Source organism: Hippocampus bargibanti, linkage group LG17 (genome assembly GCF_051943395.1).
Source record: "Hippocampus bargibanti isolate YZ-2025 linkage group LG17, ASM5194339v1, whole genome shotgun sequence".
NCBI lineage: Eukaryota > Metazoa > Chordata > Actinopteri > Syngnathiformes > Syngnathidae > Hippocampus > Hippocampus bargibanti.
Genome location: NC_142750.1, coordinates 6,974,307 through 7,001,312, shown reverse-complemented (window position 1 = coordinate 7,001,312; position 27,006 = coordinate 6,974,307). Strand labels below are relative to the sequence as shown.

Here is a 27,006-nt window from a genome sequence, read left to right as displayed (position 1 = left end):
GTACAAATGAAATAGATAATTTATTTGTCTATCTTGACCAATTTCAGAGCAGAATATTTCTTCTCAACAACACACACTCTGGAAGATAATTACTCAGGTTCAGTCTTCAAAAATACCCGACAATCCCAAAAACGCCCAAATTTGCCAGGGTGGTGTTGCCTCTTTGCTAATCGATACGTTTATCGTCACAGTCAAGATATCTGCGGCCCAACATGGGTTAGGATTTAGAGCAAGGGTGTCAAACTTTTTTTTTCCCCCACGGGCCTCATTGTACGGTATTTACGGTTTCTTTTCAAGGGCCGTTATGAATTTGGGTAAGCCATTAGAATGTTTCATCCCCTCCACATATTACCGATAGATTGCACAACCAATTAATGAATAGCTCGTTTTCAAATCTGAAGTCAAGAACAGTGACTTATTGTGGTTTACATGAGACAATTTAAAATTTTGATTCGGACTTTAGCAAGCATCATAGAATTTCACAAGTTTGATTTGCTTTCGCGGGCTGAATAAAATGATGTGGCGGGCCAGATTTGGCCCTCGGGCCTTGAATTTGACACCTGTGATTTGGATTGGATTAGCCTTTAATAGTCTCGTATTTCACAGCAGCAACATCCTAAAGGATGAGGAAAGGAAAAAAGAAGTAGAAAAACAAAATACAGGAGCATCTGGAAAGGCAGCCACTCCCGCGGCGCCATCTTGAAGTCAAAAGAATAAAAAAACTAAATAATTAGTAATGACAACACAAATACACAGGAATTCAATATTAAGCGCTTTTCTGCACTCTATTTTTTTGCATGAAGCAGTTCCAGATGCAAAAGGAGAGGATGAAAGCATCCTTTTCACGTCATAGTGGAATGTGCGCGTCTACTACAAGCTAAATGTTGAAAGTATACACAAAGCTGTAGCATACATTGACGAAAAGAGATTGTCTCACATCTCCTGCCCCACGTAAATCCGCTTCAATTCCAAGCCGCTGCAGTTCTACATACGCATCGGCGCTCTGCGCTGACGTTCCTTTCGTCTCATCGCGGGATCCCCAAGCCATGCCAAGCACCGCCATCTTGGACTTCTTAAATTTTGGGTCTAATTTGGTATTTTTTTGACTTATGTTTATACTCTTAAAAAAATCTTTAATAAGTGTTGACAGTGGAGTTTCATGATTGGCCACTGAAGCAACCCCCCTCCCCCCCCCCCCCCCAAAAAAAAAAAAAAAAACGAAATGGGAAATGTTTGGGTGACCTTTATCCCATCTTGTCCCGATTCTGGGATTCACTTTTGACCGTACGAATTTAAAACCACAGCCGTTTCAAGGACGTTAAAATCCCCCCAAGTGCTTTGACACCAGTCTGCCTGTCGTCGATGTATTCATCGCTTGTCTGCTCTGTCAATATGTCAAGGATGAGTTTAAAGTTGATGCGCTGGAAGGCTGTTTGCCTCCGGTCCACAACCCCAATACGCTCTCTGGTTGATAATTTAGCTCGCGATAAGTGTTTCTCTCAACAGCGACGAGTTGTACAAGCACCACTTTTTGCCCCTTGTTTTCTATATATTTCGTAAGAATCAACTTTAAAATTCTTCTTTATACATTTAAAGCTATCCATAACCTTGCCCCCCATACCTATCTGACCTTCTTCAAATGTCTATTCCCTCTCATTCCCTCAGATCCACTTCCTCCCTCCACCTCTGTGTCCCCCCCCCCCTGCCCGTCTCAGCACGGTGGGGAACAGAGCTTTCAGCTGCTCTGCCCCCAAACTCTGGAACTGACTTCCTCCCAACATCTGTAACATCGATTCTATTCCCACCTTCAAGTCCCATCTCTAAACCCACCTATTTAAAATTGCATTTTCTGTGTAGCTCTCTCTGTTTCTATTTATAATTGTATTTTATTTATTGCATTGTGTTTGTGATTATGTTTTTATTTATTATAGTACCTATGCTTGTCTGTGACTGTAAAGTGTCCTTGAGAGCTTTGAAAGGTGCTTAAAATGTAATGTATTATTATATAAGGATATTGTTTTGCACATGAGGTAGCGATGAGGAGGAATCGTGTGTCGCCAGATGACAGGACTCCGTAGTGGGGGGAGGGAGCAGTGAACGTGCTAAGATTCTCAAAGATGCTGGAAATCATGCTGTGGGGGCTTGTCTCAGCAGTTGGAACCTAGCGGTGTATGTGTTGGTGAAGGCCCACACTGCCCCCTAGTGTATATAATTGATATAAAACTTGGAAAAGAAAGAGACCCCCGACCATATTGGTTCTTCCACACATTTCGATTTTATTGTGAATAGTTTGATTCCAAGAAAATATGATGGACAGTATGCTCGTGGAAACGAAATCAGGCATTATTCACTACGATGGAATGCATTTAACGCTAACACCCTTGAGTATCACTTTACAACAATAGTGCCAACTCCAGGAGGGAAGATGAAAACGACATTCCACTTCACGGATGGTGCTTTTGTACCATTGTTGTCATTCTCTACTCAAAAAAGGCGTTTTTTGCTTTTTTTCAGAGCCGACTACCAAGCCGTGAATATCTGAAAGTGCTCTACATTGATCAGAATTTCTGATTGGTTTGGGTTGATGAGATTTTTAGCAAGCGATTGACCATACTTGAGCGTCACGGTGGGCGTTGGGGAACTCTGCAATTCGGCGCTCCCTGGACTGCCAATGCACAATCCATTTTTTTTTTTGCATTGTCACCATTGTCGAGCCAAAACAATCAACCTCTCTGAACAATTAATTTGTCATTTTTACTTTTCATCGGCATGTTCTGAGCAACCCTTTTGGTGCTGCTGTCGGTTGGGTCTGCGATCATAACAGACGTCACGTTGGTCTTTTTCAGACCACAGAATGTTTGATTATTATTATTATCAGTCAACGGTGGCTCTTTTCGTTGCCGCCAAATTGTGTACAACACAGGTGGTGTCAAAGTCAAGGCCCGGGGGCCCAATATGGCCGGCCACATCATTTTATTCGGTTTGTGAAAGCAAATGTGAAATTCCATGATGCTTGCTGAAGGCTGAACCAAAATTTCAAATTGTCTTATGAAAACCACAATAACAGTCAATATTTTTTACTTCAAATTTGAAAACTAGTTATTGATTAATTTGTTCGTAATACGTAATATGTGGAGGGGATTAAACATTGTGTAATGGCTTCCACAAATTCATAACGTCCCCCGAGAATAAACCGTAACTAGAATTTGTCCCGCAGCAAATAACGAGTTTGACACCCTTAGTGTACACTATACACCCTATATCCCCTTTCACCTCAGTTCCTTGATGATGTAATTCCACGACAATGAAATGCTCATTTTGCCCATGCCGATGAGTCAACACTCTCCACCCCGTCAGCACCCAAATGTTGCCTATCCCTAACCTGTTCTAATTAGACATAAAAGCCTAAAGTGATTTACTGTGGAAAGCAGTATAAGGCCCCAATGCAGAATCTTGACCTACTAGAAACACACGCAATGCTTTTACTTTGGTTCACACTCATTTTCGTATGTTGCTGTTTTAATATTTCAACCTAAATTTTGTCCCGCATGTCTGATATTCACCAACCCCCTCAACGATTCAGCCAAGTTTGCTTTTACCGTACGCTGCTCGGCATTCGAACTCTGTAGTCCATTTGCGCAAGTCCACTTCATTTGTGTCATACAGTGTTTTATAGAAGCTGTAAATGGCTCATAAAAAATAAATGAAAACTCCATTGGCAATTGTCCATCTGTCTTTACAAAAAAACAACGGGGCATGACCACTTGCCCGTCGTGACGTTTAGGGGCCACGCCTTGCCTGTGGAGCACACTCGTTAAAAGCGTTGGGTCAAATCAAGGATTGTAAACGAGGGACGAGGGGACTTTAATGCAACGGTCTGCAAAACTAAAAGCATGTCTGGATTTGACTTTTTTTCTTGAGCGAGTTTCAGTTGAGGAAAAATTAATTTTGAATGGATGAAATTTCATCTTTTTCTTTTTATGTGTTTTTTGCTAGCCTTGATTCAAAGAAAATATTTTGATGAGCTATGATTTGATGACATTTTTATCCCCCTCTCACATCGGCAATCACATTCTCATTTAACTCATTCGCTGCCATTCCCTAATGTTTTCGGGTTTTGTTGTTTTCTTGCAGGATGTGCCGATAAAGTGCAGGTCAGACCTATGGCAATGTTTTTTCCCTTCGACGAGGGGGCAGCATTTGCCTTTTGCCCATATTAGCGCTTTGTTACAGCTTCAGCTGTTGTGAAAGCGCTATGTAAATCAATACGTATGTTTTGTGTTGTATTTTTGTACAGCCACCCCCATTTCAAGCTCAGATAACTCCAGATCCATATAACTTAGGAATTAACTCTTTTTTCTGATGAAAGAAGACAGTCTAAGGTTTCTAACGCTGCATTGAATGTTTATGTAGTCCTAAAACTCAATGTTCTGTGGGTCCTGCAATTTGAGTGATAATTGAGTGACAAAACCCCTAGCACTGGAGTGGACACATTTTTGCACATCGTCTGGCAGTGAATGAGTTAAAAGACGAAAAAACAAAATGAGGAACCAAAACTCTTCCCAAACGTCTCAATTTAAAAAAATGCGATTGGGGCGTGCGGCTGCCGATATAAAACATGGCATAAAAATGTTAGCCAGCCAATCCACTTTGTGTGAGCTGACAGCAGCAGCTTCTTCATCTCATTATCGTCTTGCACCGCGTTAGGACACACCGACGTGATGAGATTTTAGTACTCCCAAAGACAGGATGCATCAACTGAAGTGCGATCGCCCATGAGTGTGCCTCCCTGGTCTCCTCGAAGGTACTTTCCGTTGGTACCTTTGATAGCCATCCGCCCGTGTTCCAGAAACTCCAAGAAAAAATCTTCAGCCTTTTCTCCATCTGAGCACACCAGGCCGTTACTGGAGACATACCAGAACTTTCCATTCACACCTGCCAAAACACAACAGTGGGTTTAAAAACACGCGCCGATTGAGTGGTTGTCTAATCTATTTTTTTTTTCTCGCCCATACTGACTTTGAACATTGTAGGCGCCGTCGTTGAATATCAGTGAGAAAATGTCGTAGACCGATCGGTTGGCATTGAGAGTGTTGGAGTTCTTATGGTGACACACAAAGCCATTCTCTCCACGAAGGATCAGCATCGGTCGGTTGATGAGCTTCATGAGGAACAATTCGTCCTCCCCTCCAAGAACAGGAAGTAGTACACGGTTACATCTCCACGTTCAGCAATCTAGTTCATATCAAACGCGTAAAAGCACTTACCTACAGCGTCGCTCACCGCCGAGAGCTGCCCGTTCTTCTTTGTACACACGTATTTGCCATTGCTGGCCTTGAACGCCACTCTGTGTCCTCTCCACTCGATATCAAACATTGTATTGATCTCTCTGGTTACAGAGAAAAGAAGGAGAAAAAAAAGAAACAGTCAAAGATAAACTTCTATTATTTGACACTGAATGTCTTTCTTTAACACATGGTTGTCAAACTCATTTTTTTTTGTCGTGGGCCACATTGTAGTTACGGTTTCCTCTGAAGGGGTGTTATGAATGTGGGAAAGCCATTGGAATGTTTTATCCCCTCATATGCAGAGCACACAACTTATTGATAAATGACTTGTTTTGAAATCAGAAGTAAAAAAATAATGACTGTTATGGTTTAAATGGGACCATTTTAAATTTTGGTTCAGACTTTAGCAAGCATCATGGAGCTTGACACGCTTGATTTGCTTTTGCAGGCCGAATAAAATGATGTGGCGGGCCAGCTTTGGCCCCCGGGCCTTGACTTTGACAACTATGCTTTAACTGCGAAATAATTTTGACAAGTAAAATAAAAGGTGTGGAAGCGTCATGCAAGTCAGACACATATCTATCTAGCTAGACAGATAGCTATGTATCAAGATAGCTAGCTCGGTCAAATTAGAGGTCAAATTAGATGCTACAGAAATATCCTCCAACCTCTCAACTAATAGGTCGCTAGCTATAGGCTTTTAGGGGCGCCTTATAGTGTGCAAAATACGGTACACTGAATGGAACAAGTGTGCTGGAAAAGTGAAGGGCCATCCTTTTAATGATAGCACGAAAAAACTGGAACTATCTTATGAACAGTAATAGTCTGATCAGTGAAAAATGAACCTCTCAAAAGCTACTTACGCTTCAGATGCAGTGGACTGGATCTCTCCGTGTGTCACAAGAGTCCAATAGGAGCCTCCGTTTGTCCTAAACATGGACTTTTTGCTCTTCTTGTCAATTTCCATCTGGAAAGTCTCCATATCCGTCTCGGCATCCTGGTTGGCTGAAATGCTCACACCTGGAATCATGACAAGAATATTGCTGCTTCTTTGTTAGGATCACAACTACAATCGCCTCCGGAGAGGATATCTCAGACACACCTTGCATTCCCATCCCGTGCACTATTGACTGTGAGTCGTTATTTTTCGCTGAGGGGAATCTTTCGGTCATTGATTTTTGCACAGAGGCCATTTGTCTTGAAACGGAATTTGGCCTTCTAATTTGGAATTGTGTACAGACGGCCATATATGTTAAGGAATTTTAGTTTCTGAGGATAATTTAGGATTGTAAATAATACACAATCGTGTCAGTCAGCCATTGCCGTGGAAGGAGGGGCAGAGGGGGGTCGCCTCACTTGCAACCAATCCAATGTTATGCACTTAAGCCTCATGAATGAGCTCTGTCTGGTTGGGTGTGTCAGGTGATGGCGAATACACTTGACAGACGCGTAGAACCGAACGCTGTCTGCTGCAGGTCAAATTAGATGCCACAGAAATATCCTCCAACCTCTCTCCTAAGCCTGTTACAACCATAATCCGCCACAGTCACCCCCGCCCCCAACCTCCCTCCGCCCTTCGTGTTCATTCACTTGCTGTAATTCCTTGAGTGGTGAAATGCAAATCTTCGCTGCAGGGCCCACTAAGCCGCTTTCAGTGCCCTGAAAAAAAATGGGGAAACCGGCGCCAGGACCAACGCCATAGTTATAAAATGTTGCCCGATCGATGAAATGGAGGGGGTTTCGAAAAAAAACATAAACCTGAAATCTACTCTGGTTGAGATGCTGTTCAGCAGTGCTCTCGGTTGTTGTAATTGAGTACGACGAAACTTCATGAGGCAAGGCGTCATTTCCCAATATATCGCATGAGTTATTTTTACAAGAGAAGTCAGCAGATCATATCTTGCGGGTTGATGCAAACTGTTTTTTCAAAAGGCGCAGATGTCGTTATTTATTGCCAGTGCATATCACTGGTAGGCCTTCAGTAGTGCAATGTTGACTCAATCAGCTGCGAGTGTTTTGTGATATTACCACATGTGCACTGGAGGGTGCTGTTGGCCAGGGAATAACTTGTGACTTGAAGAAATTTTTTACTATGAACGTGATAAGACTCCTAAAATTGCAATATAATTTGCTATTTTTGCTAGCTTTGGAGCTGTCCAATCATAATGATGTCCATCTATTCTTGAAAAGTCCGTCTTGAAAATGGCTTTAACAGTAAATCGACAACCAAAACCCTTTCTTCTCCTTTGGCCATTGTGGGTTGACAAAATCACGTTTAAATCAACACAACAATATATTTGCTTATGCAGCTCGGTACAGATACAGTGTGCTAGCTCCGACCAGTATGCTCTTATCACTAGCGGCTAGTGATACTATGATTGGCTAGTGACTAGCCAATTATAGTTTGCGAAAACTCTGATGTTTCCAGCGACTTCCAGCAGGCCTTGCGTTGCCAACTCAAACTCTGATTGGTTAAAGCAACTGTTTTATCAGAATTGATTTTTATGCTCCAGGGCCTGCAGAACAGATTGTGAAGGTGTCCAGGTAGATTTCTGACCCTGGTAACAAATGATGGCTGAAACGTGATCTGGAAGCAGCTCAACAAGGGAAAAGCAATCAAATGAAGCTGAAAGACAATTTGGAATTATTTAATAAGAATTCATTGACAAAATATAATTCACATTTGTCTGTGATTCAGATATTTTTATGCCAGTTGAGAAGACCGTGCAGGCCCTGACAGCCCACACTGTCATATTGTAGATCCGTGTAACAGAAAGCCAACCCCTCTTCAGTGAATGACTATGAAAAGCGAGTAGCATAAAAGTTTAGGTTACTGACCCTCAGCGGACAATTTTGTTTGTGTATAATTTCTTCGTGCCACTATTACCTCCACGGTATGGCCGATGACCATTCAGGGGCTTGCAAACAAGATAAATTTGGCTTTCTATAATTCGAAACGGGCTTCTTGATGTTTCTGGGTTTTTATTTTGGGAGGGTCATGTTATGTAACTGTCAGGGTTCGATTTGCCTTGTGATTGATTGGTCGGCAACCGTTCCAGAATGTCACCGTCCTCTTGCCTCAAGTCAGCTGGTTCAGTTCCGCACATGACCTCGACCCTCGTGAGGATAAACGACATAGATGGATGGATTAAAGGCAAATGTGAACCAAAATGATGACTAAAAATCATTCTGACGACCCGGTTTGCTTTTTCTGTCATCATCATAAAACTCTCACATATGCTCTTTGACTATAAAATGAAAACAAAAGTGATTATGGCAGGATGGCGAGCCTTAATTACACTGCATTAACCGCAGTCCATAAAAAAAAATATCGATTTGTGGGGAGAAAGGGAAAATTATAGCAAGAGTGGACTGAAATCAATTGTAACCGTGAGAAACGCCTTTGTATAATCACCACATGAGTTCTCGCTCCAGTTGAAAAGCAAAGTTCAATGGAACAAATATAGTGGAGCAACACATACTAGCGTCCATTTCCCAAAAGGTTCTTAGAAAAACGCAAGGTTAGTTTCCACGTGAGTAGCTCGTTTCCAATAATTAGGGGATTGCCATTGAGAAACGTTGACCAGATTGTATACAGAGGAAAATCCAGAGTGCAAAGCGCAAATGTTTCCATGACCAGTCAGATCCATTAATCTGCCTATTCATCTCCCGATGTGTGTTTTTATTCATTTTTATGCACCGCGTGTGAGCAATTAAAGCCATGTAAATAGACTCCTTGTGCTTTTTCACGCAGATTTGAACACAATGCACCTTAAACATGACGTATGCGAATGGCACTATGAGGTTTGGGCCCCCATGCGAGATTTTCGGCTAACATACAGTATTACAAAGAACGGGCATGTACGTTTCTATGAAACACCTTGGTTTATTTGTCAGTGAATGAATGCCCTGTTTGTCTTTGTTAGCATCTGTTTAAAGTACTTGAGGTGGTTTTTGCAGCTTACATCAATCATTCAAAAAAAAAAAAAGACAATCGGCTCTTGTTTTGGGATTGTGCCTGAAATTGTGGCCGTTGGAACTCGGATTACAACAGGATCGGATTTATTATAGTTTTTTTTTTTTTTAATCAGTACAGTATTTTCCGGTGTATAAGGCGCACCCAAAAGCCTTGATTTTCTTCAAATGATGACCCTATGTCTTATACGCAGGTGTGCCCTAAGTCATATTGAGGTCGCCCAACTACAGTACTGTCAGCAGCCGCCGATTCCGTTTCCCGCCCGTAGAAGTAGTGCGTAACCACAGCCTCTACTGTAGCGCCTTATAATGTAGTGTGCCTTATATTTGGAAAACTTTTACCTATTTATATGTTATATTTGGGAAACGTTTTTGTCATTCATTGAAGGTACGCCTTATAGTCTGGTGCGTCTTATATATGGAAAAAAAAAACTTCCGCAGGAAGGACGTGTGGTTTGTCGATTTACCTTGCTTGACGGAGACAAATCTTTTATTGGCTGCTTGAAAAACAACTTGTGGGTGACTTTCCTCAAGGTCAAAGAGCTCATCTTTCCCCGGTTTGGAGCATCGGCCGGATCGCAACGTTCCCGTGGGACCCATGGGGGTCAGATATTTTCCGTCGCAGTCCTTGAAGGCCAGCTTGCCCGATTTCAGCTCCAGGGTGAAACTGGTTGCGTTGCTGTTCTCCTTCACCAGTTTACCGTCGTTGCTGAGAAAACGGCTGTCGCAGGTTTTCAGGCTGTACTTGCCATCCTGGTAGACCAAAGTGACCAAGGAGTCCACCCCCCAGGGGATGTTGCTGTCCACCGAGATTTCTCCATCTGAAGCGGACAGGTGGGCGTAGCATTTGCGCGCCACGCTGAGCAGATTGGCCTGCGGGTGCAGCGCCAAATGGACGGCCCATAACTCCTGCTCAGCAATCACTTGGGCGAAGCAGGACAGGTAGTCGGCCGAGCCTCCAAAGTAACGCAAGAAAGGTTCCGATTGCAGCGCCCAGCGACCATCGGACTGGGGTACAATCAGGAACCGGCACTCCAAGTCTGGACTTTCCGCCCCACATGTGATCTTGCCGTCTTTGTCGGAAGCAAGGTAACGTCCCAAATGACTACGGAGGAACACCACCTGGCCGTCATGCTCGTCTTGCTCCAAGGTCCAGATTTGTTTCTTCTTCATACTGGTGCCTGAAGCGTTGACCTTGAAGCCAAAGGCCTCTGCCGTAAGGTAGCGGTTTTCGTAGTTGATGAGCCCAAACTGGAGCTTCAAGGCTCTGTTAATTCCGTTTGTGGGCATGTTTGACCAAGACACAATAAAAGTTCCAAGGACAAATAATGTACAACGGAAATAAATGAAAACCCCCTCAAGACGCTTCAAAGGGAATCTCAAAGCTGCTTCCCCAGCCGTCTCAAAGTCATAGATAGGGTCTACTTATCTCCCTTGATGGATTGTTGAGGCCTCCTTCGGACGCCTGTCACTTTCTCTTTGTCGGACCTCTTGCGCAGACACTCGCTCTCGGTTCCTTAATGGCTTCGGATTAAAATCAGCTGGACAAAGTACCTCAATCCAACAAGCTGCTGACGTCACATACTGGTTCTGCTAACCGCAAATCTCCCCTTCTCGCTCTTTTGTCCCCTTCAGGACAACCAAATTGCTGCACCTTCAAGCGCTACGCCTTTCATTGCCTTTTCTCGTCTTCACAGCTCTCGTCATTCGTTCTTCCCGACACTCCGTTTTCCTTCTGGTGTCGCTCACATTGTCGGTCCTGCAACGCCATAACCCCTGGGATTATCCTTGCTTAAACCTGCTGGCGAGCCACAGCCTAATTGGAAAATGTCCCAACGGGGGAGAGGTGTTTACTCTCGACGGCTTCTGTCTCCTGCGATCGCCTGTTTTGTTCAAGTCGTTCAAGTATCGACGACTTATCAATTAGGGCTTAGGGCCTCAAGAAAGGTCCTAAACCCCGAGTAAATACAAAGGTTTCTTTATCGGCCACATGCTGTTTCAGCAAGTCTACCCAGAATGCCAAGTCTTCAGTTTTGTGAGCTTAGCCAAGAAGAATTTGAATGGCACATATTTGAATGCAACCCACCTCCATATTTGCCGTCGCCGCATTTTCCTTCACCTTAGTGCATTGTCAACTTTTATTCAACACTGAATCCCGTCTCTGCGCTTCTGTCAGCCATCGTTTGATGATAAACACATGCGATACCGTGCATGACTTTTGTCACGGTGCGCACCAAGGACAGATAAATATGAATATGCATCACTTGATTTCCGGACATCTCTCATCTAACCCTATTTCCAAGTCATACACGTATTTATATATGCATATAGGAAGCGGGAGGGGGGAGGGGAGAGAGAGAGAGAGAGAGAGAGAGAGAGAGAGAGAGAGAGAGAGAGAGAGAGAGAGAGAGAGAGAGAGAGAGAGAGAGAGAGAGAGACTGTTAACAGGATTTAGGATTTTCCCCCTTATGCTCACTGGATGGCAGCATTGCAATACTACTTCAATTTCCCCCACTCCCAGATTGTCTTCCTATTCTAGAGTTTTAACGACATGGGCTAAAATCACTAATACAGTCGTCCAAAAATCGGTTGTTTGAACTCATCTGGGGTTCCAAAGTGTAGTATACTGTCCATTTTTTTCTTAATTTGTCTGGAAATTTGGTGGCAGGTCCCTCTGAACCTCCGTTTAGTTTTTGGCACATCTACTAATGTCTGGTCAGCAGACCTGAGGTGTCGGGAAGGTGTGTAGGAGTGGATGAGCTCGGGGAGGTAAGGAGGAGCGAGGCCATTTAAAGATTTGAAGACAAATAATAAGACATTGAAAATAACTAAAATGTATAAAGAGCTAGTGAAGGGATGCCAGAGTCGGAGTTATCACGCTTACAAGTACCAGTAATGATAGAACTACAGTACTGCATTTTTTAATCACAGATTTCAGAAGAATGGCTGCAATGGAATAAGGAATCTAGTATTTGTATGAAAAAAACTATTTAGAGGGAGATTGCTTTTGAAAAGATTATGATTTTTGGGATTGGCGATACTTTGCTACCCCGTGCACACTCTGAAAAAAAATCAATTGTCTGTGGACTGGGGATATCAAAGTAAAATTGAGATTAATTTTGATTGACTTTTTGTAAATGACACCACAGCTTCAGTACCAGAATCCCACTTGTGTTGTGTGTACATTTTAATATTTTGAATCAGACACTCATATCTGCATGTATGGTGCATACTACATTCACGAAAAGCACACCTGTCTTGTCAGTCATCTGCTCAAAACATCACCGCCATCACCCGATATTGTCAATGCTTCAAGTAACGGCAATCGGTTTTCCATAATTAATGGAGTACGTGTTGACGACAGCCTAATGGAAATACAGTAGTTGTTTTAAACATGGCTTGCTATAAAACACTTGTGATAAACTGCGTAAGGAATCACAAAATTGCGACAATTTATAAAACGGGGGACCTCAAACAGGTTCGTGGGTCATGTTGTATCGAGTGAGAGGATCCATATTTTCCATGCGTGTAGTAATTAAAGTAACAAACGATACATGAATCAACAAGCTGTGTTTTAACTCCAGGCTCTCTGCTATTCTTTTGCCTCCCAAACCCGTCAAGTCGTATAAATGAGATGTAATTTAATTCATTTTTACAGTTATAGTGCCGATTTACGACCCAGCTTAGCAGTTGGCACTTTCCGTGTGTTGCGGGTCTGGAACCGCATGATCCTCACATCACATTGAGACAAACTGACTTCTGCTTTACAAGGAATGAATGAGAAGCCTAAAAAAACAATAACCAGCTCAGGTGGCGCAGAAATATGAGACATTCTTTTTTTCTTCCCCACTTTTTAACTCATTCACTGCCAGATGTGCAACAATGTGTCCACTCCAGTGCCAGGGTTTTTGTCATTTTCACTCAATTTGCAGGACCCACAGAATATTGAGTTTGAGGACTCCATAAACATTCAATAGAGTTTGAAACCTTAGACTCTCTTCTTTCATCAGTAAAAAAGAATTCAATGATATGGGTCTGGAGTAGATGAGCTTGAAATGAGGGTGGCTGTCCAAAATATAATGGAATACACACATCTTGACTTATATAGCAAATTCTGCCCCCTCGTGGAAGGGAAAAAACATTGCCAGGGGTCTAAGAAAAACCAAAACCCGAACAAATTCAGGAATAGCGCTCCACGTCATATTTTCAATTCCCGAATAAATTCGTGAACTGCGGTGAATGCGTTAAAAATATTGTTGTAATTCTTTTTAAAGGGAAGCTTGTCCGTTTGTATTTCATAGAAAAAAATCTGTTCCATTTTTTTATTTAATTTTATTTAATTGTGTATAATTATATTTATTTATATTTAATGTGATTTAATTGTATGTAATGTTATTTATGTTTATTTATTCATTTTGTTTGTTCTGTTGTTCTGTATTTGTTTATTATTTTTTATTTATTGTGTATACCCCAATGGCGAACTAAATACACTTCACTTGAACTTCCAAACCTCATTCATGCATTATATTAATTTCCAAATACAACAGCAAAGGGCATTTTCTCCATCACGACACCTACTTTCAGTTAGCTTTGCGCACATAAGATTTAATCTCATTGCGTTTTCCGCTTTGACCATTTTGTCGATATTGAGTAATCCAGAACTTGACAGTTGACAAGCGAAATGTTGTAAAAGTGCATGTAAAAGATGGGTGTAGACATGTACAGCAGATGGCAGTGTTGACCAACAAATATGTCACGGCATGTCTGCAATTGGCTGAACAGCTGACAAATGAAGGAAAAAATCCAAAAGATGAATGTTTTTCATTTTCTCATCGGTCTTCAGGGAGTCATTCGCCCAGTTGAACACAAAACAAAAGCTGATTTAATTTGTTTGCGTTTAAAGACGTGGAATAATAAACCCCCCGGTCCATTTGTCCATGAAGAAGACAATATTTAAACATTTGTACAAGGGGGCTGACAAAAAGCATTCTGTGAGAGGCGTTGTGGTTCCTGTCACATGGCCCAAAGCCGACGATGATGCTAATATTCAGCTAATGGGACCAGCCTTTGCATTGTCCTTCTGCTGCCCCCCCTTCCTTCCTAGGTTGCCTGGCACTCCAGGAACCTTCCGAGCAATAACCTTACATCATTTTTACGGTGGCATTGTAGTGCTCGGTGTCCATTAGATGCCAGATTGCGAATTGTGGCTCAAATGTCCCTTCGCTTGCTCTGTGATTGATTGCCAATCGCTTCTGGGTGGACCGTGCCTCTCACCTAAAGTCACGTGAGTCCGCCAGTGGACTTTATTGGATTGGATTAGCCTTTATTAATCTCGTAGTGGAGAAATTTGTATTTCACAACAGCAGAGTGATGAAAGGAAGAGGAAAGGAAAGAAAGAAGTAAAAAAAACAATATACAGGAGCTGCTGTAAAGGCAGCCACTCCTACGGCGCCATCTTGAAGTCAAAAGAACAAAAATATATAACAAATAATGACACCACAAGGACGCAGTCATTCAATCTTAAGCACTTTCTGCACCCTCTTTGTTGGATGAATCAGTTCTAGATGAAACAGGAGAAGATCAAAGCGTCCTTTTGACCAGTGGATCAGGGACGTCATGGTGGAATGTGCGCGTCTACTACAAGCTAAATGTTGAAAGTATACACGAAGCTTTAGCATCCAATGATGAAAAGAGTTTGTCACACATCTCCTGATCCCACGTAAATCCGCTTCCATTGCAAGGCGCGACAGTTCCACATACTCCTTTCTTCTCATCGCCGCAGACTGTCCAACAGCACCGACCTTTCCGCTGAACAAAGCGGGGCTGTCAAAATGCTGCCCATTACAGGCGCAAAAAAAAGCACAATTGCCCCAGAGCTGTCCAGTGATGACAGTCAAAGGGCATTGACATTCCTCCCAAATCAAAAACAGTGCTGGCATATTCGTAAAAGGCGCAACCGCTCAGCAGTCTCCTTGATGAATGTCGTGGCCAAAAATGCTGAAAAACCTCCGTATCCGTTCCACATGATGCACAACGGCACAAAATGACAAAAGAAAACACAAAAACAAGACAAACAAAAACAAAAGAAAGCAAAGCTCGTGAAAGCACTTGCTGATGTCCGCCTACTCGGGCACCATCTTGGACTTCATACAGTACATGGTAGAACATGAATGAAAATTTTGAGTATTTTTAGTTATTTATTTGGAGCTTTCCCTTCTACTATAGCCAAAATCTTTGCTTCAAAAATAAGACAAACAAAACACTTTTTGCTGTCAAGTACAATGACTGAAAGTGAAGCATATGGTAGGTATTGCAAACACACAGACGTACTTCTACACACTGTCTGTACACATGCTCACGTAAAGCAGAGGTCTCCTCGGAGGGCATGAGCATGGATTAATGTGCCCGGTCCGATTATTTCATTTGTAACTGTCCTGGGCCTTCCTCAGATAAGAACCATTTTTCAAGTTGTCATCCATTAGCACCTTCCCCCGGCATCTATTAGCCTGCTGCGTTTAAAGGGCCAGCAAACCACCTTGTGACTATTCCATTGCTAAAAAGAGTCAAAAGTTGTCAAATGGCACAAGGGAGCTTCATATAATTGCAAAAGACGACGGCGCAAGTGCTTTGAATAATTACAAAAGCCGCCACGCGTGTAATGGCGTGACATCACGTCGCTTTGGAAACCGTACTTTTGCCAACTCCGATGGGCTAATTTCCAGACGGAAACCAATTAAATATAATAGCTGTCTTGAAATTATGCCATTGGAGAAAATAAAACAGTTTTTCCAATTGAGTTTGTCCTTCAAACGGTTCCTCGAAATCACACCAGAACACAATAATAGGAACGACAACTGTTATCGCTCCCATTTCGTTTATCTTAAGGTAAAAAATTAAAATGTTCCTTCTATGGTCTCCTGTGGCTCTTTGGGACCTTCCGATTGCCCCCTCTAAAACCCGACCAAGGAAGACGCGCAGTAAAAGTAAAGCATAAAATGGCCGCATTGGCTGGGAATCTCCTTCCTCAGCATTTCACTTCTCGCTGACCTCATTAATCCAGGTGCTCATTCATCTACGAGATGAACCTCCCTCGGACCGTTAACGCCTCAGTCCTACTATATTTGTCCGGCCTCAATCCCGAGTCAAGCTAGCGTCGGCTCGCTCTCTGTCGCTCGACCCGCCGTAATTGGGACTTTACCAATGAACCGAGCATGGTTGGCCATATAAATGAGCCTTGGTAAATGTCAAGCCTTTTAATTCTCCCTTGTAATTGCACATTTGTTTTGTTGGCTGTCATTTGTTTTAAGAACCAGCCAAACTTGTTAAATTCCTCCAAACCATACCCCTACCCTCACTCCTCCCTTCCTCTTTCTTTCCGTGTGAAGACACACCATTGGTAGGATGGGGGAGGATGAGGTAGTACCATATTAACACATTTTATTTCAAACTGTGGACACTTGGAACTCACCCATGGTCAGTCCCCCCCTCCCTACTTGACCATTCACAATAACAACTGTCACAATTTTTTTTTTTTTCGTAAAAAACTGGCATAGTCTTTCATAAAGCCAGTTGAGATGCAGGTAAATTTGATGATTGGATTTTGGGACTACTGAACTCTTCAACTTCTGAGGGTGCATGCGTTTGTTATTTATTTATTATTTTAAACTCTGAATTTGGCGGCGTTTGATGATTGTTGTTTTTGAAATGACTGTTTTGATGTCGGTCTTGTATCGTAGCAGAAGAATTATGCTCGAGCATAAGTCTGTTTGGGTTTTGTCACAGACTGCGACGTTTTTTTTAATCGACTCTCTGTAAATGGCGATCTCCTTCAGAATTTGACAAACTGCTACAGGTGATTGGAAAAAAAACATATACTGTATCCTGCAATGCTGGTTGATAGTCAGTTGTTGACCCTTTACTAAGGATTAACTTGGTGACGGTTATACTCTTCAAATTGGTTGTGGTCCATATGGCAAGCCTTTTATCTAGCTATCTATATAGATGTCTAGCTATCTAGCTATCTAGCTATTAGTTTATTTCTTTATTTTATTTTTTGCTGCCCTTTCTCCTCTTGATCAGGTTTGTGGCACTGCCTCAATCGGCTGTAATCTATGGTAACCAACCTCTTTTAAAGTTTGACTACATCGACTCTTCAAAAAAAAACAACAATAATAATAAAAGAATTCGAACCACGGTAGCTTTTAATGACAGCAGATGAAATGGAAGGGGGAAAAAGAACCTCCCCCACCCCCTGGAATTTTACCATTTAGTCGCATTCAAGCCGTCCGCCTCCATGAACAAATACACAGAGAGATGCCATTTGTCTCAACGCACCCCTCAAACAGACAAACAAATTGAACACATTTGTTTCATTGGGGACATTTTCATGGAGCAGCTGGGGACATCTCTACATCCCCCTTGTTGTCTCTCAACCAGCCTCCCCCCCTACCCGTCACACTCTCCCTAAATGTGGGTTGCGTGTTTACAACAGGAAGTGCCTGGCGCCTTCTCACTTGGCATTGGTGAGTAGCGATTTGGCGGCTGCCGGAAGCCCACCATCATTCACAGTCACCCGTATCTGCTTCGCTTTTAATTCATGAGCTACTGGGACACATCCTTACTGTAATAATGGACTTTGTTGTTGTTGTTGTTGTTGTTGTTGAACATTCCATATGTTTTTGATTACAGCCTGGCAAACCAAGAGCCATTGGACAATTGAGCTGTAATTCCTATATTTGTTAATGGGTCCCGGGGTCCAATTTTATATCGGGATGAACAGCCGGTTGGCAAAGATTTTCAATTGTTGTATGATGAATGCTTCAAAATGCCATGTAAAGATAGTCCGGTTAATTTTAGACCCAATTCCCACACCCCCAAACAACGTTAATCCGATTAGCTAATTTTCGTTAATGTTTCCTCTAAATCTAAGTCATATCACTGTGGAAATTTGGACTGTAATCAAGTGAGTTACCTGAGAAGCCAAGCTTCTTCTTGGTCTGTTGCTCCGTGGCACAGTCACATTGCCACATCGTCACAGATCGGTCAAGCTACTTCGCACTCTGCACTTGGCTCAAACTCTGAACAGCTCAAAGTTTCATGTCTGTTTCATTAAAAAAAAATAATCTGCCATGATGTGGTGCACACAATGCATCTTCGGACTGTGCAAAACCAAATGTGTGCCCCCTTGGCCTTCAAACTGGATGTTACATGATCTGAGTAGTGCAAACGACCGGACCAGCACTCTAATGGCGCTCCGTCATAGTACTAAACCTGCCTGGGCCGTTTGCGGCAGTTAAGCTTTTATTTCCTCGAGCACGGTACCACCTGTCAACAGGAAACCCAAGTGCGTATGGATTTGGATTGGAGCGCATTTACACATTGGTGCACGTCCGTTACGACAGTGTCAAACGCTTTGACCGACGGTTCAAGCCATGTGTTGTTCCAACTGAACTGCACGGGGGCGGCACTCTCTTATTAAGGAGTTTTTAGATGGTGTAATTGGATTCCCAAAGCGCCGGGGCTTTGTATATGTTCATTTTCACCAGCGCGGATGCAACTTTCCCAAGGGGGCTACCTGATCCTATTACATTATCCGGAGCACATCAAAGGGTTAAGAGCTGTCTGCTTCTATAGTCATTAAGCCCTCTCTTAGCCGCAGTAAATCAACGCTGTGCTGGCAGCAGCTGCTCTGATCACCTATTAAAACTTCCATAATGCGCCGCACGTTCGGAGTGGGCCCTTTAAGCCGATGCTGAACGGCGGACCGCAGAGGAAACCCTTGAGCTTGATATGGTTCCTCTGGTCAGGGTGGCAAATGAAGTCCAGAGATGATCAAAAACTTATGTTGGGCGGAAGCTATTCTGTAGATGTATTTATAGGTCAAGACGAGATGTACCTTCAAAACCAGCTCTTTACACTTGAAATGTTAGCACATGAGGCTGTTGTAATGAATCACGTGTGGAAATGTACCTGAAAGTTCAGACGCAGTGGACTTTCAGGTTCATTTCCCCAAAATGCCCACCCAAATAATTTTGTGACGTACATCATGAAAGTACAGGTTTCAAATCAGAATCAGAAAACCTTTATTCGTCCCACAATGGGGAAATTTGCAGTCCACAGCAGCAATTGAAAAGGGATGGGGTTGGGGTGGGGGTGAAAGGATAGAAAACAAGATATTCAAACTTCCTGTACTTGAGTGTGCAAGTGCAAGATTCTATGTCGTTCCTAATCTTAACAATTACACTAACACACTGATATAGACCATCAAATAGCTGAGTGTGCCACAACCCCCATCCATCCGTTTTCCAGACCGCTTTACCCTCATTGGGATCGCGGGGGGTGCTGGAGCCTATCCCAGCATTCTTCGGGCAATAGGCTGGTGACACCCTGAATTGGTTACTAGCCAATCGCAAGTCACACAGAGACAAACAAGGCCGGACTGTGTCTGGAACTTGCGACCCCTGCACTGTAAAGCCAGCGTGCTAACCACTGCTGGCCACCCCGCACCACAACCTATTGGCCTCAAAATATGCCCCCACTGCTATTAGACAGGATGTTTGCGACTTCAAGGAAGAATTATACACGAACAATTCATAGCCCAGTTGGACTTGATTTAGTCCAGAGTGTCGCCTGTTGATTCATACCAATTTGAAACAAGTTGGTTTGTTCTGCCATCGTGTCACTGAGCAAACCCCATCAAAACAACTCGAATACCTTAAAGGTAACAACGAAAAGTCACTTTATAAACACACCCCATTCACCGTTTAGTTCCCTACTGTCCACATTAGTTTAGTTTGACTACAGGTCTACTTTTGATGTCAATTTGGTCGGTAACACCGTGTGTGGAAATCAGTCACCGGGTGGGCCAGTTGGTCAACAGTTTGCCCCCACCGATGTGTGCGCTCTGATAGCCCAGTCTCCATGGAGACGCAAACCGTGTATGAGCGAGCCTTCTCTCAGGTGACTTCACAGTTTGCCCGTGCCGACTGAATTGGTCCATTTCGGTTTCATTTTCTTTCTTGTCCACATCTTTTTCCCTTTCCTTGCCTTTGACCCCTACTGTTTAGCCGCAGGCTTCGAGACCGCCTTTTCTTTCTCCGTATTTCATTCACTCACCCCTGCTTGATGTCTCCCCCCAGCTGACAGCTTGCCGTTGCTTAAATTCAAGAGCGGATATAAGACGAAATTGGTTTTCTGTACATAACTGTTATCACAGGAGAGGGTTTAGGTTTGGCCTCTGGCAAGGTTGCAGAGGTGTGTCAGACGATCTCATAGCATTACCAATGCATGCTGTCCTTTTCCCTTTTCGTCACGCCGTCTTACTTTGTCATCACGTGTATGAATCTCCTTCTCAGTTCCTCACGTTGCCATTGAAGGGAACGTGGATTTATAGCCGTTCCCCGCACCGTTGGCTACACTTGATGCTCGATGAGTTTGTTTAGAATTTGCCCCCATTGGATTTTTTTTTGGAAAGAATATTGCAGTGTCTCCAAAATGCCTGATCAAAGCTTGGCTTAGCAGCCTAGGGGCTTCAACTCATGTTAATAAGTTGACCGAGTGCCAGTCACAAGGCTTATGAACACCTTGTATCTCAAGAGATTGTGTATTTTTAAAAGTAGTCGAGGCAGTGAATTTAGTGATAAACACTGATGTGGGTTTTTTTGCCAACTGCCGGAAAAAGTGTTGTTTTTGTTCTTCTTTAATTCAGCTTAAACTGATACACTTAACTTGGTAAATCTCTCACCCACCAAATCCACTTTTATTGTGTCAGGTTATCATTGACGAAAGTGCCTGGTGAAAAAGCACAGTTGGTTGCAAGTTTCTGATCAATTGCAAATTTCTGATGAATGTTTTGCCATATCTAAGTGACAACATAAAGCATTGAGCCTGAAAATCTCATATCCAGCCGGCCCAAGGCGGTAGCTATTACTTACTCATTTATACCCACTTTCTTGTCCATGTCCCCACACCGTCTTGCAGCAGTCCAAGGGTCGCCCTTGGGCTGTTTGACGCCCTTTTGGCCAGGTTTCACTGTTGACTGACTCAGCAACAGCTGCGCTGATCAACAGACTAATAGACTGTAAAAAAAAATAAGATACCTCATGAGTTTGATGTTGATGTTGTAGCTCTAATGCAGTGGTGCTTAATCTTGTCGGAGGCACCGAACCTCACCAGTTTCATATGCTCATTCATCGAACCCTTCTTCCAATGACTGCAGACTAGACTGGGGGGTGGACCTCTATGGCAGAGGATCCACCGAACCCCTGAGACCGATTCACCGAACCCCTAGGGTTCACTCAAACCCAGTTTAAGAACCATTACTAATGGTTAATAGCTTTACTAAGGAACAAGCAACTGTAGTTTGATATTGTATATTGTATGACAGACCTCACGCCACAAAGCAGGGTGCCGTATCATGCCATCGCCCACATGATGAGCTCAGGATGAGAATACCACGTCATCATACGATACCGCAAAAAGTGGAAACATAAACTGGTTTCGATACTCAAGAAAAAACATGGAGTGCATCCAAGCTAAGTGAAGTTTACAGACACTAATGTGTGCCTCTATCTTATTTTCCTTTCGGCTTTCCCTTCTGGGGTCGCCACAGCGAATCAGTCTCCTCCATCTTCAGAGGTCAACCAATATCCTAAAATATATCGGGATCTCAAGAAAAACCTAAATCAAAAGCAGTCCTTGGGTCAGTTTTCATATGGATTCAACGACCTTCTTTGAGAGTTTCCCAGGCTGACTGTCTACCCCGAATTCTCTCTGGCATTGCTGGAGACGATAAACTTTATGACTTTTGCGTCCGTGCCAGCGGAGGCAGGCAATCATTGCGGTGGCAGCAGTAATGGCTGTTGACGAGAGCCGTGCGGCAGAGCATTGTGGTTGAAGCGGCCCGGTCTCCTCTATAATGGGACAGCTGTTTGGAGCACGGCGCACCAGAGCGAGTGAGCGCAGAGTAAATAGCAGAGAAGAGCAATGTAAACAGAGATGGGATGGCGAGAGCTCCATTTCGGCGTTCGCAAAAGTGGGTAAACACCCGAGGGAAACGGCGAGGTTTGCGGTTGTCAACACGAGAATGCACAAAACGCCACAACACCGAGAAGTGGGGGAAATAGGTAATACGGTAATTACCAGGATGATTTCCGTTTCCAGATGGAAGTGGTCGTTTACAAATTATCGCACTGTACGAATACGTGACTTCGGCTCCAAGCTAACGATCGAAGTACTTGCGCGATAGAAAAACTGTCACAACCTCTGTTCATTTCAGCCTTGAAGGTGTCTTGGGTGTGTGTTTTAAACTATTCTTGGCCGTCAAATCAAATCAAGGCAGTTTTGTATCCCCCGTCTGTTTGTACATAAATTAAATTCATTTTAGTTACAGACGGAAAGTAAAGGTGTATAAAACAGGGGTGAGACCAGCTATGATGCTTGGACAGGAGACAGTGCCACTGAAGAAAAGACAGGAAGCAGATCTGGAGGTCGCAGAGCTGAAGATGTTGAGTTTTTCTTTGGGAGTGACCGGGTTGGATAGGATCAGGAATAAGTACATTAGAGGGACAACTCATATTAGAGGCTTTGGAGAGAAAGTCAGAGAAGCCAGACTGAGATGGTTTGGACATGTCCAGAGGAGAGAGAGTGACTATATCGGGAGAAGGATGCTGAGCCTTGAACTGCCAGGTAGGAGACCAAGAGAAAGACCAAAGAACAGGTTTATGGATGTTGTCAAAGAGGATATGAAGGTAGCTGCTGTGAGAGAAGAGGATGCACAAAACCGGGTTAGATGGAAGGCACTGATTCGCTGTGGCGACCCCTGAAGGGAAAAGCCAAAAGGAAAAGAAGTTTCAGGCTGCTTTGGAGTTTAGGTCTCCTTTTAAAGGGCCATTATGAGTAAATGTAACAGTAGAAAATCAAATTTTTGTGTGTTCCAGCTAAAGGAATGAAGAGCAGAACCAAATTTTGGGAAAAATATGATTTGACAGAAGGCCAAAGCAAACATGTTAATAATGGCCTCATAGAAAATCATGACTATATATTTCACTCATAGCTTTTCACACTTGAAGTGTCAGGAGCATGTTTGATTAAACTGTTGCCGACCTCCAAAACAAATCCAGACGTGCACTTGAAAGCAAAATAACGTCACACCAATGCAAAGTCAAAGCGAAGGCTTGACGGGTTTGCCTTGATTTGTTTTAAACTGTTCTCAACTCTCAAGGACAAAACCGAGGCAACTTTTCAGACAATTGTGGACTGAAGGAATCCTAAAAACGCATCGTGATTTGCTTCCCTTTTTTACATTCGGAAAAGACTTGAAGAGACAAGCACCGGCGCTCTTCTTCATCTTACCTCGCTGAATCGTTCGTGTAAACTACCTTCCCTTTGCGTTGGCGCTGCAGTGATGGAAAAAGTCTCACCGATGAGGAATTCCAGCCCTAACACTGCTTGAACTGTTGGGCCCGACACAATTTTTGACACATGCTGCTCCTTTTCTTTTGGAGAGGCACAAGAGTTTATTGTGACACTTGATACATCCTGACTCTTGTCGTCAAGCCTCTCGGATATACCTCACCAGTTTGTACGCATCTCTCTTACAAAGAGCAAAGTCATCTCAGATGAGATATACAGAGTTTCCAGCTGTCCGCCACCTGACCTACCCCACCCCCTCCCCCTTTTATGACAGGCTGTAACTTTACTTGCCTTGACTGTACAGCGTTATTGGACTGCTGAGATAACAACTGTGACTGTTGGCGCGGCATGTTTTTTTTTTTTTTTTATAACGACGACATCCAATTGTACACATTAGTTTCCAAGTCGCTCTTTAAAAGTGTCATAACTGATCAGCAAATGAAGATTCTGCATCCGTGTGTGTTTTATGTTCGCCTGAACTTGTTCTAGCATCACGATAAATGTTCATTTTTGCTGCCTGTTCGTATGCGGAACTTCAGTGAACCCCAGCAACAGCTACGCTGTGTTACATCAGATTTTGTGATCAGCACATGTTGTGAGAAAAAACACTAGTCCAATATAAAACTGACAAAATGTCTCTTATAACTAAGACAGTATCTTTTCTTGAGACTAATAACTAAAATGTATCAGGGGCAATAGCTGGATTTAGGACAGAAAAGCAGCAAGATTGAAAGTCCCTGCTGACTCCAAAATAAAAGCTAAATCTAACAGTCAGTTTCAGAATGTTGGTCAAACTCCATTTTGTTTGAATTTCGAACCAATGCTCCTTCAAAGTGAAGAATGGAGATCGAATGACGAATTGAACTATGCTCGAACCCTGCAACGGGCAACTTCAATGCTAAAAGGGGGCCTCACTTATTCATCATTCATCACGTAGCACCTCGCACTTCCTCACCGGACGTATGACAAACATGTCATTCCGAATATGGATACAATACGTACAAAGCTTCCAAATAGATGTTCCTCGTATTTTTCCGTTCAATGTTGACTAAAGTAGCGCTGCCAATCTATTTAGATTTGTTCTATGACGACTGCTGTTGCTTTCGAATTGATATGCTTAACAATGAATGAGCAGGGCTTTAGTGCCCTTTAAGAAAAGGGCAGTCAGCACTTGATTGATATGTTTTTCCTGCTGTGAAAGCCACCATCTTGTTAAGACCCAGGACCAAATCTTATACACACATCCACGCACACTAATGCACACCAGGCTCCCTGTCCCCTTTTCAACCTCAACCCCCCACAGTCAGAGGCCAGACAGGGTCAACCTGAGGGCGAGACATTTATGAGGTGTAGATATTTCTGGAAGAAAGTATTCTTCCCGTTGGCACTAAGCAAACACAGCCTGGCTGCTGAGCAAGCTAATCCAGAGAGGAGGAGGTACTTCTTCACCCAAAAATTAAATACAGTGATACCTTGGTTTATGAACCCCTTGGCTTACGAACTTTTCGGTTTACGAACGTTTAATTTATGAAAATTTTACCTTGGCATACGAACTTTTTTCGTACATGGAGCTGCCTCAATGAGTGATGTGTTTTTCTAACAACTAAATGGCAGCCGACTGTTTTTTTCCTCTATTCCCCGCCCCCAGTCTTCGGTTAAAGCCACGTGATTGGTCAAAAACGCAGCAGGTTTAAACATTAAGGAGACAGTGAGAGAGTTTCAACTTTGATAGTTCAAAGGCAGAGTGTAGACTGCAAGGATAAAATATCCCATCAATCAGGCTCCACAAACAACGCGCACAAGCCATCTGTACACTTGATGCAAAAAGCTAACAACCCAGCTAAACAGAACACAATTGATGAGGAACTTGATAAAATTATAACAGAACGCACCGACAAGGGATCATTCCTCAAAATGGTGAAAGAAGGTTACGTTCCTCATCAAGTGTTTAATGCTGATGAAACCGGCCACTCCATTCCATCAAGCCATCAACGACCATTGCAAAGGTAAATGACTTTATTATACAGTACATTTTATTTCTTTAATTATAATACCATAGCACATTTATTATACATAAAATAAGGTATATTTGTGTAGTTTTAAGTCTTAGAAAATTAGCAAGTCGAAAATTATGTTTTATGGGGACCTGGGAACGGATTATTCTCATTTTAATGATTTGCTATGGGAAATTATTTTTTGGGATACACACTTCGCCTTACACACTCTGTCTTTGAACCAATTAAGTTGAGGCGCTTTACGATAGATAACAGCGAAGTGACCTCGGCTTTCCAATCAACGTTCGTTGGGTGATTTGCTTCCCTTACAACCCACATTTTTCAAATTAGACTGTTCACTCTATTCTCGGCTGTGTATCTCAAAGCATTGGAGAGGTAATGGGGCAAGACCTTTTCCAAACAAAGAAAGTTAACCTCATCATAATCGCACTTTTCACCCCTCCCTGTCCTCATCTCCCCTCCTGCCCGCACGCCGCTGAGGCAGCAGAGGGCCACGACTCGTACAACAGGGCAGCGGCCATAGTCAACACAAAAAGGTTATGGTAGCAAACAGTCCTGTTTGTGTTCACTGGGCTGTCGTTGGAAATGACTGATGTACCCATTAACCTCTGGTGAGGACATTTGGTGGTGTTGCTCTAAACACCCGAGGAGAATGCCATTGACCCATATTGGTTCTCCTTCGGGCCCTGTTAGCAGTTCATTCACTGTGTGAACAGAGATAAGCGTTGACAAGGCTGACGGGGATGTATGCAAATGTGGATGTGGAAACTCTTAAAGCTTGTCCAAATTTCAGTTTAACCAAATGTTCAAATAGACACTTTTCAGCCATCGAACTGTCATACTCATAGTATCACATGACGCATCAGTGCACCGCAGTATCAAAGCATATACATTCGCGATCGTGTCTTTAAAGGTGCATAAAAAGGGCCTTTTTGCCATAACCTTGAATTCTTTTTTAATCTATGCATGTGTGCACTCTTGCCTGAATCGCGAGAATGCATATCTACTCTATCTCTGAATCAGTAGGCATCATATTTACAGAGCTTGGCAGTGAAAGCCAGAAGGCTCTATCCGATGCCGTGACAGATCTGTCTATTTACCGTGGAACCCCACCGCTTGGGAAAACTTAGCTCAGCCCCAGACACTTACACAGAAAGACTTAGCGCGACAAATAAAAGTTGGCAGGCGAAGGTATTTGTGTCTGATAAAGTGTTCTCCAAGTGAATCCGAGCAACCTCAAATCGTTCGGTGGTGGTACGCATGGTGGCTAAGATGAGTTGACGAGAGCACAGGCAAAATAATAGAGGCCATTCACA

General features: G+C 43.1%; 1 protein-coding gene across 1 annotated transcript; it reads right to left on the bottom strand.

Moving 5' to 3' along the window:
- Window positions 1–2,252: 2,252 nt before the first annotated feature.
- fscn2a (fascin actin-bundling protein 2, retinal a) lies at window positions 2,253–11,041 on the bottom strand. The gene is made up of 5 exons (XM_089019252.1): window positions 9,731–11,041; window positions 6,152–6,308; window positions 5,268–5,389; window positions 5,020–5,187; window positions 2,253–4,935 (listed from the first exon to the last, which is right to left on the bottom strand). The coding sequence occupies exons 1-5, from the start codon at window positions 10,551–10,553 to the stop codon at window positions 4,730–4,732; spliced, it is 1,476 nt and encodes a 491-aa protein (XP_088875378.1). The 5' UTR covers window positions 10,554–11,041; the 3' UTR covers window positions 2,253–4,729.
- Between the last annotated feature and the right edge of the window lie 15,965 nt (window positions 11,042–27,006).

What these genes read in the sequence shown, in the direction of transcription:
- fscn2a (XM_089019252.1), bottom strand. Translation starts at nt 10,553, where the DNA reads ATGCCCACAAACGGAATTAACAGAGCCTTGAAGCTCCAGTTTGGGCTC. An exon ending in ATTTGTCTCCGTCAAGCAAG is followed by an intron (nt 6,309 to 9,730) that starts GTAAATCGACAA and finishes TCATGATTCCAG; the next exon opens with GTGTGAGCATTTCAGCCAAC. An exon ending in CAGTCCACTGCATCTGAAGC is followed by an intron (nt 5,390 to 6,151) that starts GTAAGTAGCTTT and finishes CTCTGTAACCAG; the next exon opens with AGAGATCAATACAATGTTTG.